At 42.4% G+C, this 20,874-nt stretch overlaps 1 protein-coding gene across 3 annotated transcripts in view; it reads left to right on the top strand.

Moving 5' to 3' along the window:
- Positions 1 to 20,874, top strand: part of NDEL1 (nudE neurodevelopment protein 1 like 1) — a 53,750-nt gene that overhangs the window by 9,790 nt on the left and 23,086 nt on the right. For 2 of the 3 annotated variants that reach the window (XM_012775277.3, XM_012775272.3), the window contains exons 1-3: positions 7,680 to 7,837; positions 19,179 to 19,276; positions 20,372 to 20,525. In XM_012775277.3, coding sequence (XP_012630731.1) covers positions 19,191 to 19,276; positions 20,372 to 20,525 — 240 coding nt within the window. In that variant the 5' untranslated portion in view covers positions 7,680 to 7,837; positions 19,179 to 19,190. Of the gene's footprint in view, positions 1 to 7,679; positions 7,838 to 19,178; positions 19,277 to 20,371; positions 20,526 to 20,874 lie in introns of those variants that run through there. The other variant, XM_075994170.1, reaches the window with a different exon arrangement.

Here is a 20,874-nt window from a genome sequence, read left to right on the forward strand (position 1 = left end):
GTTCCAGACCGGGAGGAATCCACTGTTCAGGTAGGCTGCTGGGGAGGAAATTAGGACAAGCTCCAAGAGATTCATGGGAGCATGGCAGGATATCAGGTTCCATATGAAGGGGATCAAAGGCTAGGAAGAGATTCTTGAGACCTCAGTTTACCCTGCTGGATAGGGAGGATGAGGGCTATTTCCTTCCAGGTACCAGCGACCAGGGCAGGACCCTGATGGGATCTAAATTGTCCTCATTTTTCTCACCTGTAAGAGTCACCTTTCAGCCAGCTACATTCGGAGGCCTGCAGAAGGTGAGGTACCCTCCTGGCATGGGGTCAGTCCTAGGACCAGAAACAGGCCTCATTCTCAGACACAATGGAGAGGGACAGAACAGAAAGGAGGTTTGAAACCTAACATACTGCACAGAAAATCCATCGATTCTTGCCTTTCTGTTGACTGACAGCCACCTGGAGTTTGAAAATTGAGAGGACAAATTCTGATGGAAGAGCTGAGGTTTGGAGCCTGAGCTGCAACTTTGGGTAGCTGGTGAGTGCCATTTGCTCACGAAGTTACTGAGGATGCAATAAAGAGAATCAATGGAACTTTATTTCCCTTCAAGGTGGTAAAGGAATACCCCAGGCTAGCTCGATTGTGGCTACCTGGCCAAGAGTCAGAGACCAACCAGAGTGGGACATTTTTGCATCAAACATGAACTGGTTACTACTCAAAATAATGGAAGGAGAAATTTATTTTCTGGTTGAAGCCTCTGGTATTCTGTGGACCACTCAGCACTTGTCATGGCCTGACAGGAAGAGATTTATCTATTTGTTTATTGTCTGTCTTCCCTATTAGAATATAAGCTTTTTAAAGTTATAGTAGCTTTCCCAAGGCCTAGGACAGTGCCTGGCACATGGAAGGCACTAAAGTCCTAGCTGATGAATGACTCTCCTCTTTCTATAAGACCACTTCTCACTTGAAGGCCCAAGTGTATACTTTTTAAGATTAAAATATTATCATTATTACTATTTTTTAGATTATAGAAGCAAAAGATGTTGTATTGGGGATTGTAGGTGCTATAGATTGGGTTTAAGATTGGGCTAGGGAAAAGACACAGTTGCCTGTGACCCAAATCCCAGTTCTTTTGTAAGTTGGCATCATCTAAGTTTAGCCTTTCATACCAGTGAAAATCTTTTCTCTTTATGGTGGTTTTTTTTTGTTCAGAATTTGGGGCATTTTCCAGAAAGTTCTGTCAGTTTTGCATTTGAAGTTATAGCCACCAAACCATTGATTCATTCTTTCACTTTCACTGAAGCATATTAAATGAGTGTTTGCTAAGTGCCTGTTGCTGGGGGGATATTAGGACAATCAACATTGTCCCTACACTCAGTGAGTTTTTGTTGCTTGGGGGGGAGATTGAATACCTCTGTTCAATAAGTCTCATGTGCACTGTGAGTGGCTCTCCTTGAGCTCAGAGAAGGAGTGCTCACTTTTGGGCTTTGGGTATCAGGGAAGGCTTCCTGGAGGAGGTAGCATATGAGCGAGGCTTCAAAAGGCAGAAGAAGGCAAGGCAGGTTGGGCAAGCCTAGGGAGCAGCTATAGTTCCCAGGGCATGGAAGTCAATAAGACAGACCCAGAGAGGAAGGTAACCATCCATTTGTGGGGTGCAGTGGAGGGTCTGGCTAGACCCAGGTAGGTGAACTATAGGATGTAGACTGTAGAAGTGGGTTGGAGTTGCTTTGGGAGGGCCTTGAATGCCAGGCCATATTGTTTGTACTTTATCACAAAGGTAACAAGATGCCACCATAAGTTTTGGGGCCAGGGATGCTCTGTATGTAATGGGATTTTAGAAAGATTATTCTGATAGCTATGTGTAGACTGCTGGGCTGGAACAAGAAGAAAATGGAGAGAAATTTGGGGAGGGAGGGACAGATAAATAGGAGACTTTGGATTGGGAGAGATGCAGGAGGAAAGTACTGAATAATCAATGGATTTTTTTGAGTTTATGAAGGGAAAGTCATTGGGGTTTGGTGATCACAGGATTGAGAGGCAAGCTGGGAAGGGGGATAATTAAGGGTGATTTGATGAGTGCTTTGTGTCTCAATGACTGAGATAATCATGACATCATTGGCAGAAACAGGAAAATTGTTTTGGAAATTTCTGTTGAGGCATAAAGGAAGATCTGTTTGGGGTTTAGGCATACAGAGCTGGAGGTGATGGTGGACATCTGGTAAACATATCCACCAGACCATTAGCAACCAGCCAGCCATTAGGTGTCCCTTGTCCAGCTTGACCTATGCCCTTAGAGCTTAGCAAAAAATACCGGGGGTCAAAGGAACATAGACAGATTAGGCTGAATCAAGCCTTTGCTTCTGAGGTGTCTCGCTCACCTGATTCAGTAGAGAGTCAAATATGCCCCAACTCCTCAGAATTATAGCAGGCCTGGGTGGCTTACATCACCTTATGTGAGTGTGTGATGTGGCCAAAGTCCAGCATTAGAGTTTGGGCTCATACCCAGACCTCCCCTAGGGCAGTGGTCAACTTCCACCCCTCCCAGTGGTGGAAACTGGCCTCTGTTTCCTGTATCTCAGAGTTTGGGCAGGAAAGATGTAGGGATGCTCATACATGCTCACAGGGACTGTGACATTGACCTTTTTGGCTCAATCTAAGAAAGACCTCACATAGGGACCCATGCCTCAGCAAACCCTTTCCTAATTGTTTACGAAGGCAGAGGAGTGGGGCAGCCCTCACCCACCTTTTCTACCTTTGCAAGGCTGTATTTTTTTTTTTTTTTTGAGACAGAGTTTTGCTTTGTTGCCTGGGCTAGAGTACAGTGGCCTAAGCCTAGCTCACAGCAACCTCAAACTCCTGTGCTCAAGCAATCCTTCTGCCTCAGCCTCCCGGGTAGCTGGGACGACAGACATGCACCACTGTGCCCGGCTAATTTTTTTTCTATATATTTTTAGTTGTCCAGCTAATTTCTTTCTTCTTTCTTTCTTTCTTTCTTTCTTTCTTTCTTTCTTTCTTTCTTTCTTTCTTTCTTTCTTCTCTCTCTCTCCCTCTCTCTCTCTCCTTCTTTCTCTCTCCTTCCTTCCTTCCTTCCTTCCTTCCTTCCTTCCTTCCTTCCTTCCTTCCTTCCTTCCTTCCTTCCTTCCTTCCTTCCTTCCTTCCTTCCTTCCTTCCTTCCTTCCTTCCTTCCTTCCTTCCTTCCTTTCTTTCTTTCTTTCTTTCTTTCTTTCTTTCTTTCTTTCTTTCTTTCTTTCTTTCTTTCTTTCTCAGTCTCACTCTCTTCCCTGGACTAGAGTGCTGTGGCGTCAGCCTAACTCACAGCAACCTCAAACTCCTGGGCTCAAGCGATCCTTCTGCCTCAGCCTCCCAAGTAGCTGGGACTACAGGCATGCGCCACCATGCCCGGCTAATTTTTTCTATATATTTTAGTTGCCCGATTAATTTTCTTTCTATTTGTAGTAGAGATGGGGTCTCGCTCTTGCTCAGGCTGGTTTCAAACTCCTGACCTTGAGCAATCCTCCCGCCTCGGCCTCCCAGAGTGCTAGGATTACAGGCGTGAGCCACCGCACCCAGCCCGCAAGGCTATTTTTATAATATAACTTCTGCTCCCTTTTGAGGCTGCCTTCCATCTTTCTTTCCATTTTATTTTCCCTTGACTTGGCATATTAGAAGCAGGGGTTGGAGCAGAGGTTTGAAAGGCTGGAGCAGATTGTTGCTTGCCCTGCCGAGCCCTGGGGCCTCTCTCCCATGGAGAAAGCTCAGTCTACAAGGAGGGAGATCAGTGCAGGGCCTCCAACGCCTCTGAGAACGCTGCCAAGCAAAGCCCATTCATTAAGATGAGGCCAACACACCAGGCCTGACAAACACCAGTTCTGTGTCCAGGCTGCGTGGGATGGGTAGCAGCCTGGAGGATGATGCCGACATCTTCTGAGGGGCCTGTCCTGTCATTAGATGACTCAGTGTGTTTCCCAGCACCTCAGGCAGGAGGCAGAGACAAGAGCTGCAGCCTTTATTTTTTTCATCTCGGGGTGGGACTGTTCTGTCTTGGCAGCAGGTCCACAGGAAAGCCTTCATCAGTTCCCTCCCTGCCTGTGATCTCATCAGCTGGAGCACGGGAAGCAGAGCCCCACAGCCTGAACCAGCTTCCAAGCTATCCTAGGCCGCTGGCCTTGGCGTAAGGCCTGCTTGGGTTTAAACCCCAGATCCCCTGGGTCTCAGGTTACAATATGTAAAATGGGAGGTAATAATTACAGCCTCACAGGCTTGTGAGGACTGAGGGATATAATGTTTATAAAGCACTTAGCACAGTGTTCTGGCCCCATAAATGGTAATTATTAGTAGTAGTTCCCCTTCTTGGGCATTATAGTAGTTGTTCATATGTGGTTTCTGGGCCAGGTGTGGTGGCTTGTGCCTGTAATTCCTGAACTTTGGGAGGCTGAGGCGAGAGGATTGCTTGAAGTCAAAAGTTTGAGGCCGGTCTGGGCAACATAGTGAGACCCCTGTCTCTAAAAAAAAAAAAAAATTAACCAAATGTGGTGGTGTGTGTGCCTGTAGTCCCAGCTACTTGGGAGGCTGAGGTGGAAAGATCATTCAAGTGCAGAAGCTGGAGGCTGCAGTGAGCTATGATCATGCCATTGCACTGCAGCCTAGGTGACAGAGCAAGACTCTGTCTCTACAAAAAAAAAAAAAAAAATACTGTGGTTTCTGGACTTAAGACAATCTAGATTGGGTGGCTGTGAGTCTTGAGTCCTCCTTTTTCTAGTTGAGTGATCTTAGGCACCTTCATCTTGCTGAGCCTGTTTCCTCATTTTATTTTATTTTTATTTTTTTATTTTATTTTACTTTTCTTTTTAAATTCTTTATTGCATTTTTTTCTATACATTTTCATTGTTAGTAACAAGTCAACCTCATTTTAAAAATGAGAATAACAGGCCCCCTATCTCATGGGGCCATTGTGAGGATGAAATTACGCAGAGCAAGTATTTAGCCCAATTGTCAATATACATGAGGGGACTTCAAAAAGTTTGCGGAAAAATAGATTAAAGATAAAAATTAAAAATATCAACTTTATTTCTCAACATAAGCTTCATCAAGTTCAAGACACTTTTGTAAGGAGTGATAGCAGCCATTTAGTCCATCTCTAAAGAACTAAGGGTCTTGGGAATTTAACCGTGTTAATGCAGTCTTTTTTTTTACATTTTTACTGAAGAAAAATGAGTGTCCTCTAAAGATATTTTTAAGATTAGGAAACAAAAAGCAGAAGGAGCCAAATCAGTACTGCAAGGTGGATGCCTAATGATTTCTCATCAAAATTCTTGAAAAATTGCCCTTGTTTGATGAGAGGATGAGCAGGAGCATTGTCGTGGTGGAGAAGGACTCTCTGGTGAAGTTTTCCCAGGCATTTTTCTGCTAGAGCTTTGGCTGACTTTCTCACAGCACTCTCATAATAAGCAGGTGCTATCATTCTTTGGCTCTCTAGGAAGTGAACAAGCAAATTACCTTGGGCATCCCCCCAAACTGTTGCTATGACCTTTGCTCTTGACCAGTCCACTTTTGTTTTGACTGGACTTCCACCTCTTGGTAGTCATGTCCTTGATGTGCTTTGTCTTCATGATCACACGGGTAAAGCCATGTTTCACCACCTGTTAACAATTCTTTGAAGAAATGCTTCGGGATCTTGATCCCCCTTGCTTAAAATTTCAACTGGAGTTTCTGCTTTTGTCTGCGGCTGATGTGGGTGCAACAGTTTTGGGCACCCATTTCATAGAAAGTTTTCTCAACTTTAATTTTTCAGCCAGAATTTTGTGAGTGGAACCACTTGAGATGTCTATGATGTCGGTTATTGTTTCTGCTGTTAATTGTCAGTCCTTTTCAATTAGGGCAGGAATAAGACTAATTTCTCCTTGAAAACTGATGTGGATGGTTTGCCATTATGGGCTTAATTGTTAACGCTGTCTTATCCCTTCTTAAACCAAATTATCCATTTGTAAACTAATTTCTTTGGGGCATTGCCCCCACAAACTTTTTATAAAGCATTAATGGTTTCACCATTCTTCCAACCAATCTTTACCATGAATTTGATGTTTGTTCTTGCTTCAGTGTTAGTGGAATTCATGTTGCTCTGATAGGGGCTCTTTTCAAACTGATGACTTATCCTTCTTAGTGCCTCAAACTAGATCCTGTTCAGACATGTTATAACAAGTTAATAGGAGTTTATTTTGTTGCAAAAAAAATTGAAATCTGTGCATGCTTTTTTTAATAAACATACATTTCCCATGAACTTACAAAAATTATTTATTTTTTGTAGAGACAGGATCTTACTATGTTGCTCAGGCTGATCAGAATGTCTGACCTCAAGCAATCTGATCCTCCTCAGCCTCCCAGAGTGCCCGGATTACTGGCAGGAGCCGCCTCCCAAAGTGCCCGGATTACTGGCAGGAGCCGCAGGAGCCACAGCACCCACCCTAAACTAGTTTTTTTTCTTTTTTTTTTTTTTGATACTCAGAAGCATAGGAAAGTTTCTTTTCTTTCTTTCTTTTTTTTTTTGAGACAGAGCCTCACTGTCTTGCCTGGGCTAGATTGCTGTGGCGTCAGTCTAGCTCACAGCAACCTCAAACTCCTGGGCTCAAGCAATCCTACTGCCTCAGCCTCCTGAGTAGCTGGGACTACAAGCATGCTCCACCATGCCCGGCTAATTTTTTCTATATATTTTTAGTTGTCCAATTAATTTCTTTCTATTTTTAGTGGAGACAGGGTCTCGCTCTTGCTCAGGCTGGTTTCCAACTCCTCACCTTGAGCGATCCTCCCGCCTCGGCCTTCCTGAGTGCTAGGATTACAGGCGTGAGCCACCACGCCCGGCCCCTAAACTATTTTTTAAAAGTGCTCTCTTCTTTTAACTTGCCACTGCCTTAGCGGTTGTCCATTCGTATTTCTCTCCTTTTTGAGCTAGTACCTCCTCCAGCTTACTTCCTTCTCCAAATCCCCTAGAGGAATATCTATATATATTTAACATATATTTGTGTGTGAATATATGCTCAGATATATAAAACATAAATGGACATATATAAAATCCCTTGGTGCCACCAAGGAATCCATTCATTTATTCATCAAATATTTGAGCACCCACTCTGCCTAGAACCAAGCTATCTGTTGTGATAAACAAGGCATAAGAGGTTCTAGCTCCCATGGAACTTAAAATTCTACTGGAGGAAGACAAGAACAAGTATAAAGTTGCAGCTAGTGGAAGCGCTGTGAAAACAACATCGGGCTTTGCGAGGGTGATGAGGAGGGAATAGAATACCTCTGTGTTCTATTGGATGGTAAGGGGAGGGCTTGGAGGCGGAATATAAGCCGAAATTTATTTTATAAACGGGAACACCGAAACATGGATACTTGAAAGGTCTTGGTGGCCGAAAAACTGGCAGATGTCCTCACACACCATGGTACCACTTTCCCAAACAGCAAAGTTTCAGGTACCGGTAACTGCCAGAGGCCAAAACCTCACCCGCCGTGGGGTCCCGATGCGCCTGCGCAGAAGGACGCCGGCAGCCTGACGTCAGCGCGCCGCGTTCCGGCGGCCCGGTGTCATGCCAGCCCCGCCACAGCCCCGCCCCGCACGCCCGCGCGCTCCCGCGCATGCTCCGAACCCCGCCCCCGTGCGTCACAGAATGGCCTCGGACACCCAGGGAGCTCCTGACGTGTCGGGGAGGAGCCGGGCGCGGAGGTGCGCGGAGTGGAGCTCAGGGCTGCGGAGGGGAGCAGAGGCAAGCGGCTGGGCGGGCCTGGCCAGGCCAGCGGAGCAGAGACGTCGGTCGGGCGGCGGCGAACATGCGCTTTTGACACAGTGGAGGTGAGCCTGCGGTGCGGGGACGCTCCCGAGGGGGCCCGGCCGGGCCGGCGGCGCCGAGGCCTGCCCTTGGGGAGCCTGCCCGGCCCGGGGGCTGTGTCTGAGGCCCCGACGGACCGGGCTGGGGTCGGGTTCTGGGGCGCCCAGTCCGGGGGCAACTGTTCCAACCGCTCTAACTGTCCCCTCCTCGCCTTGGTCCGAGCTGTGTCCCACTGGGGAGCCGGCAAGGGAACGAGCCCGGCGGCCTCCGGAGGATGCGCCCCGTCCCGGGGTGGGGTGAGGGATGGCGGTGACGGAGGCCGGGACGTGGCACCGTGGGCTGGGGCGCTGGTGTCGCAAGGAGTGGCCCAGTCGGAGGTGGCAGCAGGGCGCCTAGCCCTCCCCCTCCAACATCTCCCATATCCCTTCAGCCTGCGAGGGCTGTTTGGAACCAGGTTGGATTTTGATCTCTCAGCGCCTCTGTCTCGTGGGGAGCGAGAGCAGGAGCAGCCCACGTTGGGCGCCGATTGGCATGCCCGTGACTCCCGGGCTCGAACTGCTAATCATCCTTCTTGGAGTTCAGGAAAGTGTCACCAGCGGGTTCAGGTTGCTTGTGCTCGCCTCTTATTTTTGCTGTAAGCAACGAGGTGACCTTTTAAGTTTTGCAAAGGAAGTGAGAGTTCTTCCACTGCTGATTATCACATTCCATGTATGTAGCACCTTGACATGTTTCAGAGCACTCTTCCTATCTCTTTTGAACCTCATCACTCTGTAGTTGCGACTGATTCTGTTATCGCTATTTGCATGGGGAAATTGAGCCGGGGTAGGGGTAATTAAGTGATTTATACTTTGGTTCAAACAACTAGTGAGTGGCTTAGCTTCAATCATATTTTACATTTCTAGGCTCAGAATTCTGGTTTCTTTTCTTGGGACTTTTATACCCTTCTCAGCTAGAAAGCAAGACAGAAAATTTGACTTGCCAAAGATATACCAGAAGCTAGTAGATTACTTATTCAATTATTTTTGAGCAAACTCACCTAAGATAAGAACTGCTGCTCAGTTATGAGAAAAATCTTACTCTGAAGTTTGTTGCTGGTTAATTATTTTGTCTGCTAAATTGTGTTGTTCTTAATGTACTTAGGAGATAGGGTAATGGCTTTGCTAAATCATGAAGTTGGCCCAAAATGCAGCATTAAGTCATGGGCTGAAAAGAAGTAAAGGGAAACTGAGTGAGGTGTTTCCTCTGAATTATTATTACAATTATTGTTCATTAAAAGCGGAGTGCATAAGGCACAAAGAGTACCTTTGACCAGTCTTGCTTAGGGATTGACTTGATCCAGATAGAAATGGCTAAATCTTCTGAAGCTGTTGTTCTGACTTTTTAAATTAAATAAACTGAAGCTAGATAAAGAGCACTTAAAATAACAACTCTCAGTAAAAACTTAGATCTTGCTTTCATGACATCTGTAAAACTTATTTTTATTGTAAACTATGCTGAAATAAATTTGGTTACTAAAGCTTAAAATTACTTCGTATGTAAGTTTCTGAGCACTCTATTAGGTAGAAAAAGAAGTTGGATAGGACCAAAAGAGAGACCATATTTATGATCGATTTGGAAGAGTTAAAAATTATGTAAATGTCACCTTTGAGAGAAGTAGAATTACAGTAAAAAGGCATGTATGTTAACAGTGAGTTCCGAAAGAACTCTTCCAGCCATGTTCGTTTGTTCTACAACTTTGTTAACAAGAAACAATATCATATAAAAGATTTTCTTACCATTGTACAAAGATTAGTTTCCTTGCAAATAAAGCATTTGGACTGACTCTGTTTTAAACCCAAGTGAGTTAATTAACTCATATCTGCATATCTGAAGGTCATTCATATACGGTATGATGATGCTTGATGTAAAAGTAATCATACTTTTCAGACTCATGCTCCATTCATATGGACATGGTATTGAAGAAAGATTGGAGGGGGCAGAGAATACATAATTCTGTCTTTATTCTAGCTTCAGAAAATTTGAGATGTACCATGAGAGCATTTTTTTTATCCATGTATTTTTTGATATTGGCTAACTTTCTATAGCCTTACTACCTCCAGTTACATAGTTTCAAATAACACACAGTGAATACATCCTCCCAATGTAACTTGAAGCAAACTGGACAAACTGTCTTTATGGCCCCTGAAACAGTCTTTTGTTTTTTTGGGTTTTTTTTGAGACAGAGTCTGGCTCTGTTGCCAGGGCTAGAGTGCAGTGGTATCATCATAGCTCACTGCAACCTCAAACTCCTGAGCTCAAGCAATCCTGTCTCGACTTCTCAGAGTGCTAGGATTACAGGCGTGAGCCACCACACTGGCCTGAAATGGTCTTTTGAATATTTGCAGTGGTAGCAAATTTTTATTTGTAAAGAATGTGATTTTTAAAAAGAGCAAATCTGATGAATAAAATTAGAATAATAAAACTGGATAGTACCAGTTAGGAAGCAATAAAAATGAAGTGTGACCATAAGTGAGAACTTTTTGCTTAGTTCTTTTTTTTTTTTTTTTTTTTTTTTTTTTGAGACAGAGTCTCGCTTTGTTGCCCAGGCTAGAGTGAGTGCCGTGGCGTCAGCCTAGCTCACAGCAACCTCAAACTCCTGGGCTCGAGCGATCCTTCTGTCTCAGCCTCCCGAGTAGCTGGGACTACAGGCATGCGCCACCATGCCCGGCTAATTTTTTTTTTTTTTTATATATATCAGTTGGCCAATTAGTTTCTTTCTATTTATAGTAGAGACGGGGTCTCGCTCTTGCTCAGGCTGGTTTTGAACTCCTGACCTTGAGCAATCCGCCCGCCTCGGCCTCCCAGAGAGCTAGGATTACAGGCGTGAGCCACCGCGCCCGGCCTGCTTAGTTCTTAATCTGACTTTTTAAAGGCTATTCTAAAGGAGAAGTTGTAGAAATGTTTTCAGTAATGGTATCACTGGAATATGCATATAGCTTTTGGAAATGATTAATTTTAAGGAATCATTTGTATGTTTTAAATTCTGAAGCCTGTTTACGTTGTGATTATATTTTAGAGGTCCACTGTTGAACTACCAATTTTTTTTTTATAATTTTTTTTTTTTTTTTTTAGGAATATTGACCAGTGGAATTTTTTATAATTTAATGAACATTTATGTTGTGTTTACAATGTGCCAGGCTCTGTCCTAAGTACTTCACAAATATTAACTCATTTAATCTTAATACAGCCTCATTTTAAGGCTTATCCTCATTTTACAGATGAGGAAATGGGGCACCTCACAGTTAAGTAACTTGCCCAGGGTCGCCCAATTAGTGAGTAAAGGAGTCTGATTTCAAAGCCAAGCAGTTTTTGGCTTAAGGATCTGGGCTATTAACCACTTTGCTGTGCTACTCCTATGACTTATTCTTCTTCTTTTTTTTTTTTTTTTTTTTGAGACAGAGTCTCGCTTTCTTGCCTAGGCTAGAGTGAGTGCCGTGGCGTCAGCCTAGCTCACAGCAACCTCAAACTCCTGGGCTCAAGCGATCCTGCTGTCTTAGCCTCCCGAGTAGCTGGGACTACAGGCACGAGCCACCATGCCCGGCTGATTTTTATATTATATATATTAGTTGGCCAATTAATTTCTTTCTATTTTTATGGTAGAGACGGGGTCTCGCTCAGGCTGGTTTTGAACTCCTGACCTTGAGCAATCCGCCCGCCTCGGCCTCCCAGAGTGCTAGGATTACAGGCGTGAGCCACCGCGCCCGGCCCTATGACTTATTCTTGGTTAAATGTTATTAACTTGTTCTGGAGAAGATGATGGTTATTTTAGTAAAATATTTCTGGCACAGGCTGTAATACTGTTTGAGGGGTCAGTAAGCAAGTTGTGAAAGTAGCCTGTTGATTAAAAAATAGTGGTCAACATTCAGTTCACCTATAATCCAGCAAGAAAATAAAGAAGCATGTGTAAAGCAAAAAAAAAAAAATAAAATAATTTTGCTAGAATTATTTGACATTAAAGTAAATAGTTGGATGAAGAAGATGAAAGAGCTAGAACTAGATTCTCAAGAAATTTCATGCAAAATGCTACTTAAAGCCTGAGTTACCAGGGGACACTGATATGGAAAAGTTGGTGGTTGTGTTAAATATCTTTTGTTGAAGAACCAAAAGTCATAGACAACTGGAAACTTCACAGAACACCAAAGGCGTACAGTGCTGTTCCTCAGAGATTACCACTTAACTGAGCGCTCTTTAAAGCAACAAATGCGTCAAAAACACCCCACATAGAAAAGTTTCAAAGTGGGCATGTAAATAACATTTATAGATAAAAACAGTCCTAACTCTGTTTGTAGAAGGATTGACTCCACATTCAAATACATTCACATAAATGTTAGATGACAAGAAAGGCATCTAACAGTCATTATTAGGAACTTCCATAAGGACGCTGGCTCATGGACCACACAATCAGCAATATCATCAAATACTGCATAGTAACAGAGTTCTGAAAACTTTAAAGAAAAATTGTCCTACCAATGAATAAAATGTCCAGTACTAAAGTGGCACTGGTCACTCAGCTCTGGAAAGGCATATAGGTAAGACAATCTAAAGCATAACAATGCAAATATTTTCTCTTTCTTTCTTTCTTTCTTTCTTTCTTTCTTTCTTTCTTTCTTTCTTTCTTTCTTTCTTTCTTTCTTTCTTTCTTTCTTTCCTTTCTTTCTTTCCTTTCTTTCCTTTCTTTCTTTTCTTTTCTTTTCTTTTCTTTTCTTTTCTTTTCTTTTCTTTTCTTTTCTTTTCTTTCTTTTCTTTCTTTTCTTTCTTTCTTTTCTTTCTTTCTTTTCTTTCTTTCTTTTCTTTCTTTTTTTTGACATAGTCTCACTTTGTTGCCCAGGCTAGAGTGAGAGTGCCGTGGTGTCAGCCTAGCTCACAGCAACCTTAAACTCCTGGGCTCAAGCAATCCTGCTGCCTCAGCCTCCCGAGTAGCTGGGACTACAGGCAGCCGCCACCATGCCCGGCTAATTTTTTCTATATATGTTAGTTGGCCAATTAATTTCTGTGTATTTATAGTAGAGACCGGGTCTCATCCTTGTTCAGGTTGGTTTTGAACTCCTGACCTTGAGCTATCTGCCTGCCTCTGCCTCCCAGAGTGCTAGGATTACAGGCGTGAGCCACCTCGCCGGGCCCAATGCAAATATTTAAGGGACTAAAATGGCCGCCAAATGATTATAGGCTAAAAAGACAAGAAATAGGTTGGGCTGGGTGGCTCATGCCTGTAATCCTAGCACTTTGGAAGGTGGAGGTGGGAGGATGGCTTGAGCTTGGGAGTTGGAGACCAGCCTAAGCAACATAGTGAGACCCTATCTCAAAAAAAAAAAAAAAAAACCTAAATAAAAATAGTCAGGTGTGGTGGCAGGTGCCTGTAGTCCCAGCTGTTCTGGAGGTTGAGGGGAGGATCCTTTGAGCCCAGAAGTTCGAGGTTCCGGTGAGCTATGATCATGCCACCGCACTCCAGCCTGTGCAACAGAGACCCCATCTCTGTTAAAAGAAAAAATAAAAAAGGCAAGAAATATCTACGTTGGGAAGATCAAATGTGAGAGATATTGTCATCAAAGTCAGAATGAGCGTAAAAAAAAATATAAAGTTGTTCACCAAATCCTGGAACCTTCTTTTTTTTTTTTATTTTATTTTGACATATTATGGGGGTACAGATTTTAAGGTTTCAATAAATGCCCTTTCCCCCCTCTCCCCACTTTTTTTTTTTTTTTTTTGAGAGAGTCTCGCTTTGTTGCCCAGGCTAGAGTGAGTGCCGTGGTTGTCAGCCTAGCTCAGAGCAACCTCAAACTCCTGGGCTCAAGCAATCCTCCTGCCTCAGCCTCCCAGGTAGCTGGGACTACACGCATGTGCCACCATGCCCGGCTAATTTTTGTTTTCTATATATATTGGTGGCCAATTAATTTCTTACTATTTATAGTAGAGACGGGATCTCGCTCTTGCTCAGGTTGGTCTCTAACTCCTGAGCTCAAACAATCTGCCCGCCTCCGTCTCCCAGAGTGCTAGGACTATAGGTGTGAGCCACTGCGCCTGGCCTCCTGGAACCTTCTAAGAGAGCAACACATGAAGCTTATGGCAAATTTAAGACCAAAAATAAGAAATTGATGATTATAAAGTTATGGAACTTATCCCAGTTGCATAAAATAATATAAATTCAATAAATTAAAAATTTCTGACTTGAAATCATTAATTTAAAAATGTTTTATGTAAGGATTAGGACTCTTATGCTTCTTTTTTATTTTCCTGAGATTATCAGTTGCTCTTTTTCTTATTGACAATAAAGTAATGTGCCATCACCACAACCTCAGCTTTATCCAGCTTCTCAGCTATGCTCTCTGTTCTATGGAATTGCTCGTTTTTCTTGGAGCCATCGTTGTCTGTGTGAATTATTCTCTTGACCTACAGAAGAGGCTTTATCCTGCCACTTCTCTTTGTTGCAGTCCTCAGCTGGAGTCCCTATTTCCTGTATCCTGTGTTGTTCTGGTCATGGTTTTCTCTCTTCTTTTGTAATTGTCTCAGGAAGCATGTGGGAGGTAACCCCCTTGAGTTCTTTTTTTTTTTTTTTTTTTTTGAGACAGAGTCTTGCTTTGTTGTCCAGGCTAGAGTGAGTGCTGTGGCATCAGCCTCGCTCACAGCAACCTCAAACTTCTGGGCTCAAGCAGTCCTGCTGCCTCAGCCTCCCGAGTAGTTGGGACTACAGGCATGCGGCACCATACCCGGCTAATTTTTTCTGTATGTATTTTTTAGTTGGTCAATTAGTTTCTATTTTTAGTAGAGACAGGGTCTTGCTCTCGCTCAGACTGGTTTCGAACTCCTGACCTTGAGTGATCCACCCACCTTGGCCTCCCAGAGTGCTAGGATTACAGGCGTGAGCCACCTCGCCTGGTCTCCCTTTGAGTTCTTGTATGAAAAAAACTTCTCTTATTTTCTGAATTATCTGTTTCCTCTCAGTTCAGTAGGTCCTAGGATTTTCTTAATCACACCACTTGGTTTTCTCATTTGTCTGGTGGTTCCTGTCCATTTACGTTTAAGAATGAAGGGCTGGATGGTGATTATTTGAGGTAGCTAGTATGCAGTGGTTATCTCCAAGATTCTCCCCAATAAGTTCCATTAGCTTACTATTCTTTGATATGGAGCCTGCACTCACCCTATATAAGTGAATGTGGGTTGGCATGCATCAGGATAATAATTTTATACAACTGAGAAGGATAGATTTTATGATTTTTTTCTTTTTTGAGACAGGATTTTGCTTTATCACCCTGGCTAGAGGGCAGTGGCATCATCATAGCTCACTGTAACCTCAAACTCCAGGGTTCAAGCAATCTTCCCACCTCAGCCTCCCAAGTAGCTGGGACTACAGATGCCTGCTACCATGCCTAGCTAATTTTTCTATTTTTTGTAAAGACAGGGTCTCACTATGTTGCTCAAGCTGGTCTTGAACTCCTGGGTTCAAGTGTTACTTCCACCTCAGCCCCCCAAAGTGCTGGGATTACAGGCGTGAGTCCTCATGCCCAGCCTATAATCTTGATTTAATACATGTGGTGGTGCATTGTGAGATAGAAATAAACTACCTAAAATCTTTTTGCTTACTCCATTCCTGAAATAGGAATTCAGATGTTAATTAAAGAAAGTGGTACTTTGAAAGTAAAAAGGGGATAATAATGAAAGAAAGATTGTAAGCCATTTCAAATATTTATTGAACTTATGTGTTCCATGTTTCTGGTGATGTGTAGGGATTTATAAATAAGACACAGGTCCTACCCTCAAGGAACTACCTGGAAAGACTTAATCTTTCATTTCTCTTCATATGTTTCTTGTTTAAAAGTAGAGTAAGTAGCAGCAGAACTTTGCTTCTTTTATTACCCCGGTCTTCATAACACTTTGCAAGACCATGATTTATTGGCTCGTGTATCAGAAACTGAATATTTGAGCTGCATGTGGATACCTAGTTGCCAGTGTTCAAATAGTAGCATTTATCCAAATTTGAGGACCAGCACCTGTGAACTTATAATCAGCTTCTTTAGGGATGGATTTATAAGTTTCAAATATAATCACAACAGTTTTTTGGGGATTTTTGGGAAAGACCTTATGTGTAGGGCATTCAAGTGACGCAGGGATTGTTGCCTTATCCCTAGATGCTTCTCTCATGTGTCTTGTAATTCTATCTTCACCTGGGTTGTTAATGTGAAATACATCCCTCCCCTCCAGGAGACTTAGGTAATGACTCTGAGGAGTTATTGATACCAAATGATGATGCCTTTAAGTGCCTTGGATCTTCTTTGAAATATAAACACCTCTTGTTGCTGGATGAGCCTCATCTTTGTTCACACCTTATTACAAATTAAATTACAATTACAAGTAAGATTATTGTTACATCTGGGAAAGTGGAGTGAGAATTGGGAACTTTGATGTTGGTGTAGGATTATAAAATCAGTATTATTTATAATCAGCATACATGCTTGAAGAAACATTGTAAGTCATCTAGTATAGTACAAGCCCTCATTAGATGAAAAAACCGAGGCCCTAAGTAAGCAGTTTACTTAAGTTAATGGCAGAATTGGAACCCTAGAAAGTAGCCTCAGCTGGACTCAGCCCTGTGGAGTTTACATTTTAAAGTGCTGTCATAGTATAAAGGTATTTCCAAGAGTAGAATAGTGCAGACAAAAGTGTGCTAGTGAAGGGGTAATGAGATTAGAGGAGGGTGTATTTGGTCAGTACACATTTATCCAGTGCTTAACAATGTCTGACACATAGGTGGTCAGTAAATGTTTGCAAGTAGTAAGTACTTTCTCTGATCAAGGTGTTATGCTTGGTGCTGTGGAGAGATGCAAAGTATGTCAAGCATCCATGTCTTTCAAAGAACTCTTAAGCTGATTGGTAATTTAAGATAATTGGGGGTTCCCTGACAAATGTCAAGGTAATAATAGATGATGTGGTCAGGAAAGACCTAAGAAAGAAAAATTTGCAGTAGGCATCAAAGGAATTAAAACTAAAAAGCAACTTTATACACTTAGTTTATTTTGATAAAAAGCACTCTCATATACATTTTTGGTATACCCACCCTGAAGTTGGAGTTCTATATGTGTTCTTGTCTGTGACTGAGTTTTTGTTAAACCTTCATGAGTGGATTGTACTAGATGAACTGTTCAGTTCTCTACATCTCCAGGTTTTTTATTAGTTTACTTTTAAAGCTGGTCTTGAGTTCTTGCTGCCTAATGTAGATTAGGTTGAATCAATTATGGTTTAATTCAGTCGATATTATTATCTATTATTGTGTAGGCATTGTGCTGGGACAGAAATAAGAATAATACACAGCCTAATAGGGGACACAAAGGGGTAAGCAAATGCATTGCTATGTGGTAATTATGTCATTGAAAGTATGTGTGGGGTATAGAGGTAACCAAGAGCACAGGAGATTTTAACGCTGTCCAGGTGAGAGCAGGAAAAGGTTTCTGGAAAAGATGACAGGTTTTAAGCTTAAATAGGAACAAGGAAGGGAGAGCCAAGGTAGAGAAAACATGCAGACCTGAAATAGCACGATGTGTTAAGACAATTTAGAACAGCATTGCTGGAATTAAAGTGGGATGCTTAGGAAGGCGTGGTAGGAAAACGGTAGGCATGAATCTAGAGTGGGCTTTGCTATTCCATCTGCCTTGACAATCAATTGGGAGTTTTAGGCAGCCAGTACAAATGCATAGTTAACTATTAATAAATAGATTCCCCCCCCCCTTTTTTAAAATCAGAGTCTTGCTCTGTTACCTGGGCTAGAGTGCCATGGTGTCAGCCTAGCTCACAGCAACCTCAGACTCCTGGGTTCAAATGATCCTCCTGCCTCAACCTCCACAGTAGCTGGGATTACAGGCTTACACCACCACACCTGGCTAATTTTTTTCTGTTTTTAGTAGAGCCGGGGTCTCACTCTTGCTCAGGCTGGTCTCAAACTCCTGACCTCAAGCAATCCTCCCTCAGAGTGCCAGGATTATAGGGATGAGCCACTGCACCTACCCCTTTTCCCCCTTCTGAATGCTGAGTGCCTTCTTTGAAGAACCCAGAGGAAAGATCATTTGAAGGTAGAGATTAGTGGAGTTTTGGAGGAATCTGTGGACCTGAAAGATAATTAACAGGAAGTTTTTAGAAATGCCATAATAGTAAAGTATTGGGAATGTGGTGCCTGATGTTCCAGTAGGGTTGCGTGGCATAAAATGGTCCAAGTAGGTGTTTTTTTTTGTTGTTTGTTTTTTTTTTTTTTTGAGACAGAGTCTCGCTTTGTTGCCCAGGCTAGAGTGAGTGCCGTGGCGTCAGCCTAGCTCACAGCAACCTCAAACTCCTGGGCTCGAGCGATCCTTCTGCCTCAGCCTCCCGAGTAGCTGGGACTACAGGCATGAGCCACCATGCCCGGCTAATTTTTTATATATATATCAGTTGGCCAATTAATTTCTTTCTATTTATAGTAGAGACGGGGTCTCGCTCTTGCTCAGGCTGGTTTTGAACTCCTGACCTTGAGCAATCCGCCCGCCTCAGCCTCCCAAGAGCTAGGATTACAGGCGTGAGCCACCGCGCCCGGCCCAAGTAGGTGTTTTGAAGCAATTGTACAACAAGGACAGGCATGTAGTAGCAGCATCTCTGACAATATGCTTGCTTCTGCCTCCTGATTTCCAGAAGACTAATTGGCTATAAATCAACTGCTGGGCTCACGCCTGTAATCCTAGCACTCTGGGAGGCCGAGGTGGGAGGATCGCTCAAGGTCAGGAGTTCAAGACTAGCCTGAGCAAGAGCGAGACCCCATCTCTACTAAAAATAGAAAGAAATTAGCTGGACAACTAAAAATATATAGAAAAAATTAGCCAGGCATAGTGGCACATGCCTGTAGTCCCAGCTATTCAGGAGGCTGAGGCAGGAGGCTCGCCTGAGCCCAGGAGTCTGAGGTTGCTGTGAGCTAGGCTGACACCATGCCACACTCTAGCCCAGGCAACAGAGCAAGACTCTGTCTCAAAACAACAACAACAACAAAACCCAACCAACTGCTGGAACTATGTATAGCATGATTCTCTGGGGCAAAGTCACCCAGAACCTAGTGCTGCAACTGAAAGTGCCTCACGTGGTTTTGTGCCAAAGGACTTTGTTGATCTCTCCTGTCATTACCTCATCCATGGTGGTTTCTGAGAGTGGGGTAGTGAAGTGATTTATGTGACCGAGTTATATGAAATAATTAACACTCACAATCTTTCATGTTTAACTCCTTCCACAATGCTGCAGATTTAGTGTTGTCCCAGATTTTATACTTTTTCTTAGATTCCTATGTTCTTTATTTGTAAGTTTGTCTATAATATTTCACAGGCTTTCTTGATCATGGATGGTGAAGATATACCAGATTTTTCAAGTTTAAAGGAGGAAACTGCTTATTGGAAGGAACTCTCCTTAAAGTATAAACAAAGGTAATATTGAAAAACATACTGAAAATAGGGGAGAGCATTTGGAATACACCATGTCTAGCTTGTGCGTTTTTTTTAAACAGGCTAAATTTAGAGTTTCAGATTTAGGATTGCGAGTCTAGAAATAGTCACAACATTGCTTGTATTTAAATTGTATAAAAATGCCATAAATCTTTATATTGTTCAAATTATTAAAATAGTAGGCAAACAGTGTCATTTATGATTTCTTCTGATCGTTTGCCTCCTTTTATGGTTTTCACTAGATGGGGTCATCTGTGGCTTGTTGAGTGTGCACTGATGCTGCTCATCTTTTTGGTCATTTGGAGATTCTGATAAACTGTCTAGGGTGCTGTATAACAGACTTGAGCATTGTCAGTGTCTGGAGCCAGCAGAGCTTTGAGGGATGGGGAAAGACCTTCAGGGGTATGGAGTGTTACATAAAATTTCAGTTATTTTGCTTAGTTGGGAAAACTTTTGGATAATAACCTTTTAAGCGCCGAAGCTTGTATTAAATTTTTAAAAAATGGAATATTTCTAAAATATATATTTTTCTACTTTAGTTAACAGTTTACTAAGTCTTATCAAACATTTTATTGTTCTTTGATGGTTATCACTGAAGCCAGTTATTCTGTTATGCTAGTGGATATAGATAGAGGATGTGTAACTATGGCAGTGATGAGAATAAATGATATTTAGAGAGATCTGAAACAATTCTATCATGATGTGAGAGTATCTGTGATTTTTATTGAACGTAGTTGAAGGAAATGCCAAATTTAAGTTACTTTAGTGAAAATAAAGATGTATTCTTTCCTACCCCCCCATCTGAGTTCTATGGAGGAAGAAATTAATGATATTTAACCATGTAGACTTTTCATAAATGTTGTAATCACTGACTTATGAGTCTTTTTTGGACTTATAACTCATTTTCATTGAGCCTTGAATATATGGAGTAAGAGGTATAAAACAGATTGTTTTTATTTACTATATTTTACGAGAGCTTTAGCATTCAGGCAAAAATTATTGAATTGATTTGTTATATGCAGGATGATCCTTGTGGTTCCTACTATAACTCATCTTTCCCATTTTGTTTCTGATTAGCTTCCAGGAAGCTCGGGATGAGCTAGTTGAATTCCAGGAAGGAAGCAGAGAATTAGAAGCAGAGTTGGAGGCACAGTTAGTACAGGCTGAACAAAGAAATAGAGACTTGCAAGCTGATAACCAAAGACTGAAATATGAAGTGGAGGCATTAAAGGTAATTGCAGCAGTAGTGGCTGGTGTCTAATGTGCTGGGTTTTATTAAAATGAAAAATTTATCTTTTTTCAGAGATGAGTGTGAGATTTTCTGAGAGGAGAATGGTCGACTATTTAAATTTTACATGGTTTTAGGCACTTAGAATGAATGTATCATTTAGTCATTTAGTTGTTTTTTTTAAATATCGTAAAGAAGGAGAGGAGTGATAATATCGACTCAGATTGTGAATGAATTGGATTTTTTCCCTTCGTTAACTTGAGTTACATCTTTTATTAAGACTATGGGGTAGGTGTGGTGGCTCAAGCCTGTAAGCCCAGCACTGTGGGAGGCTGAGGTGGGAGGATTGCTT

This window comes from Microcebus murinus, chromosome 18 (genome assembly GCF_040939455.1).
Source record: "Microcebus murinus isolate Inina chromosome 18, M.murinus_Inina_mat1.0, whole genome shotgun sequence".
Taxonomy (NCBI): domain Eukaryota; kingdom Metazoa; phylum Chordata; class Mammalia; order Primates; family Cheirogaleidae; genus Microcebus; species Microcebus murinus.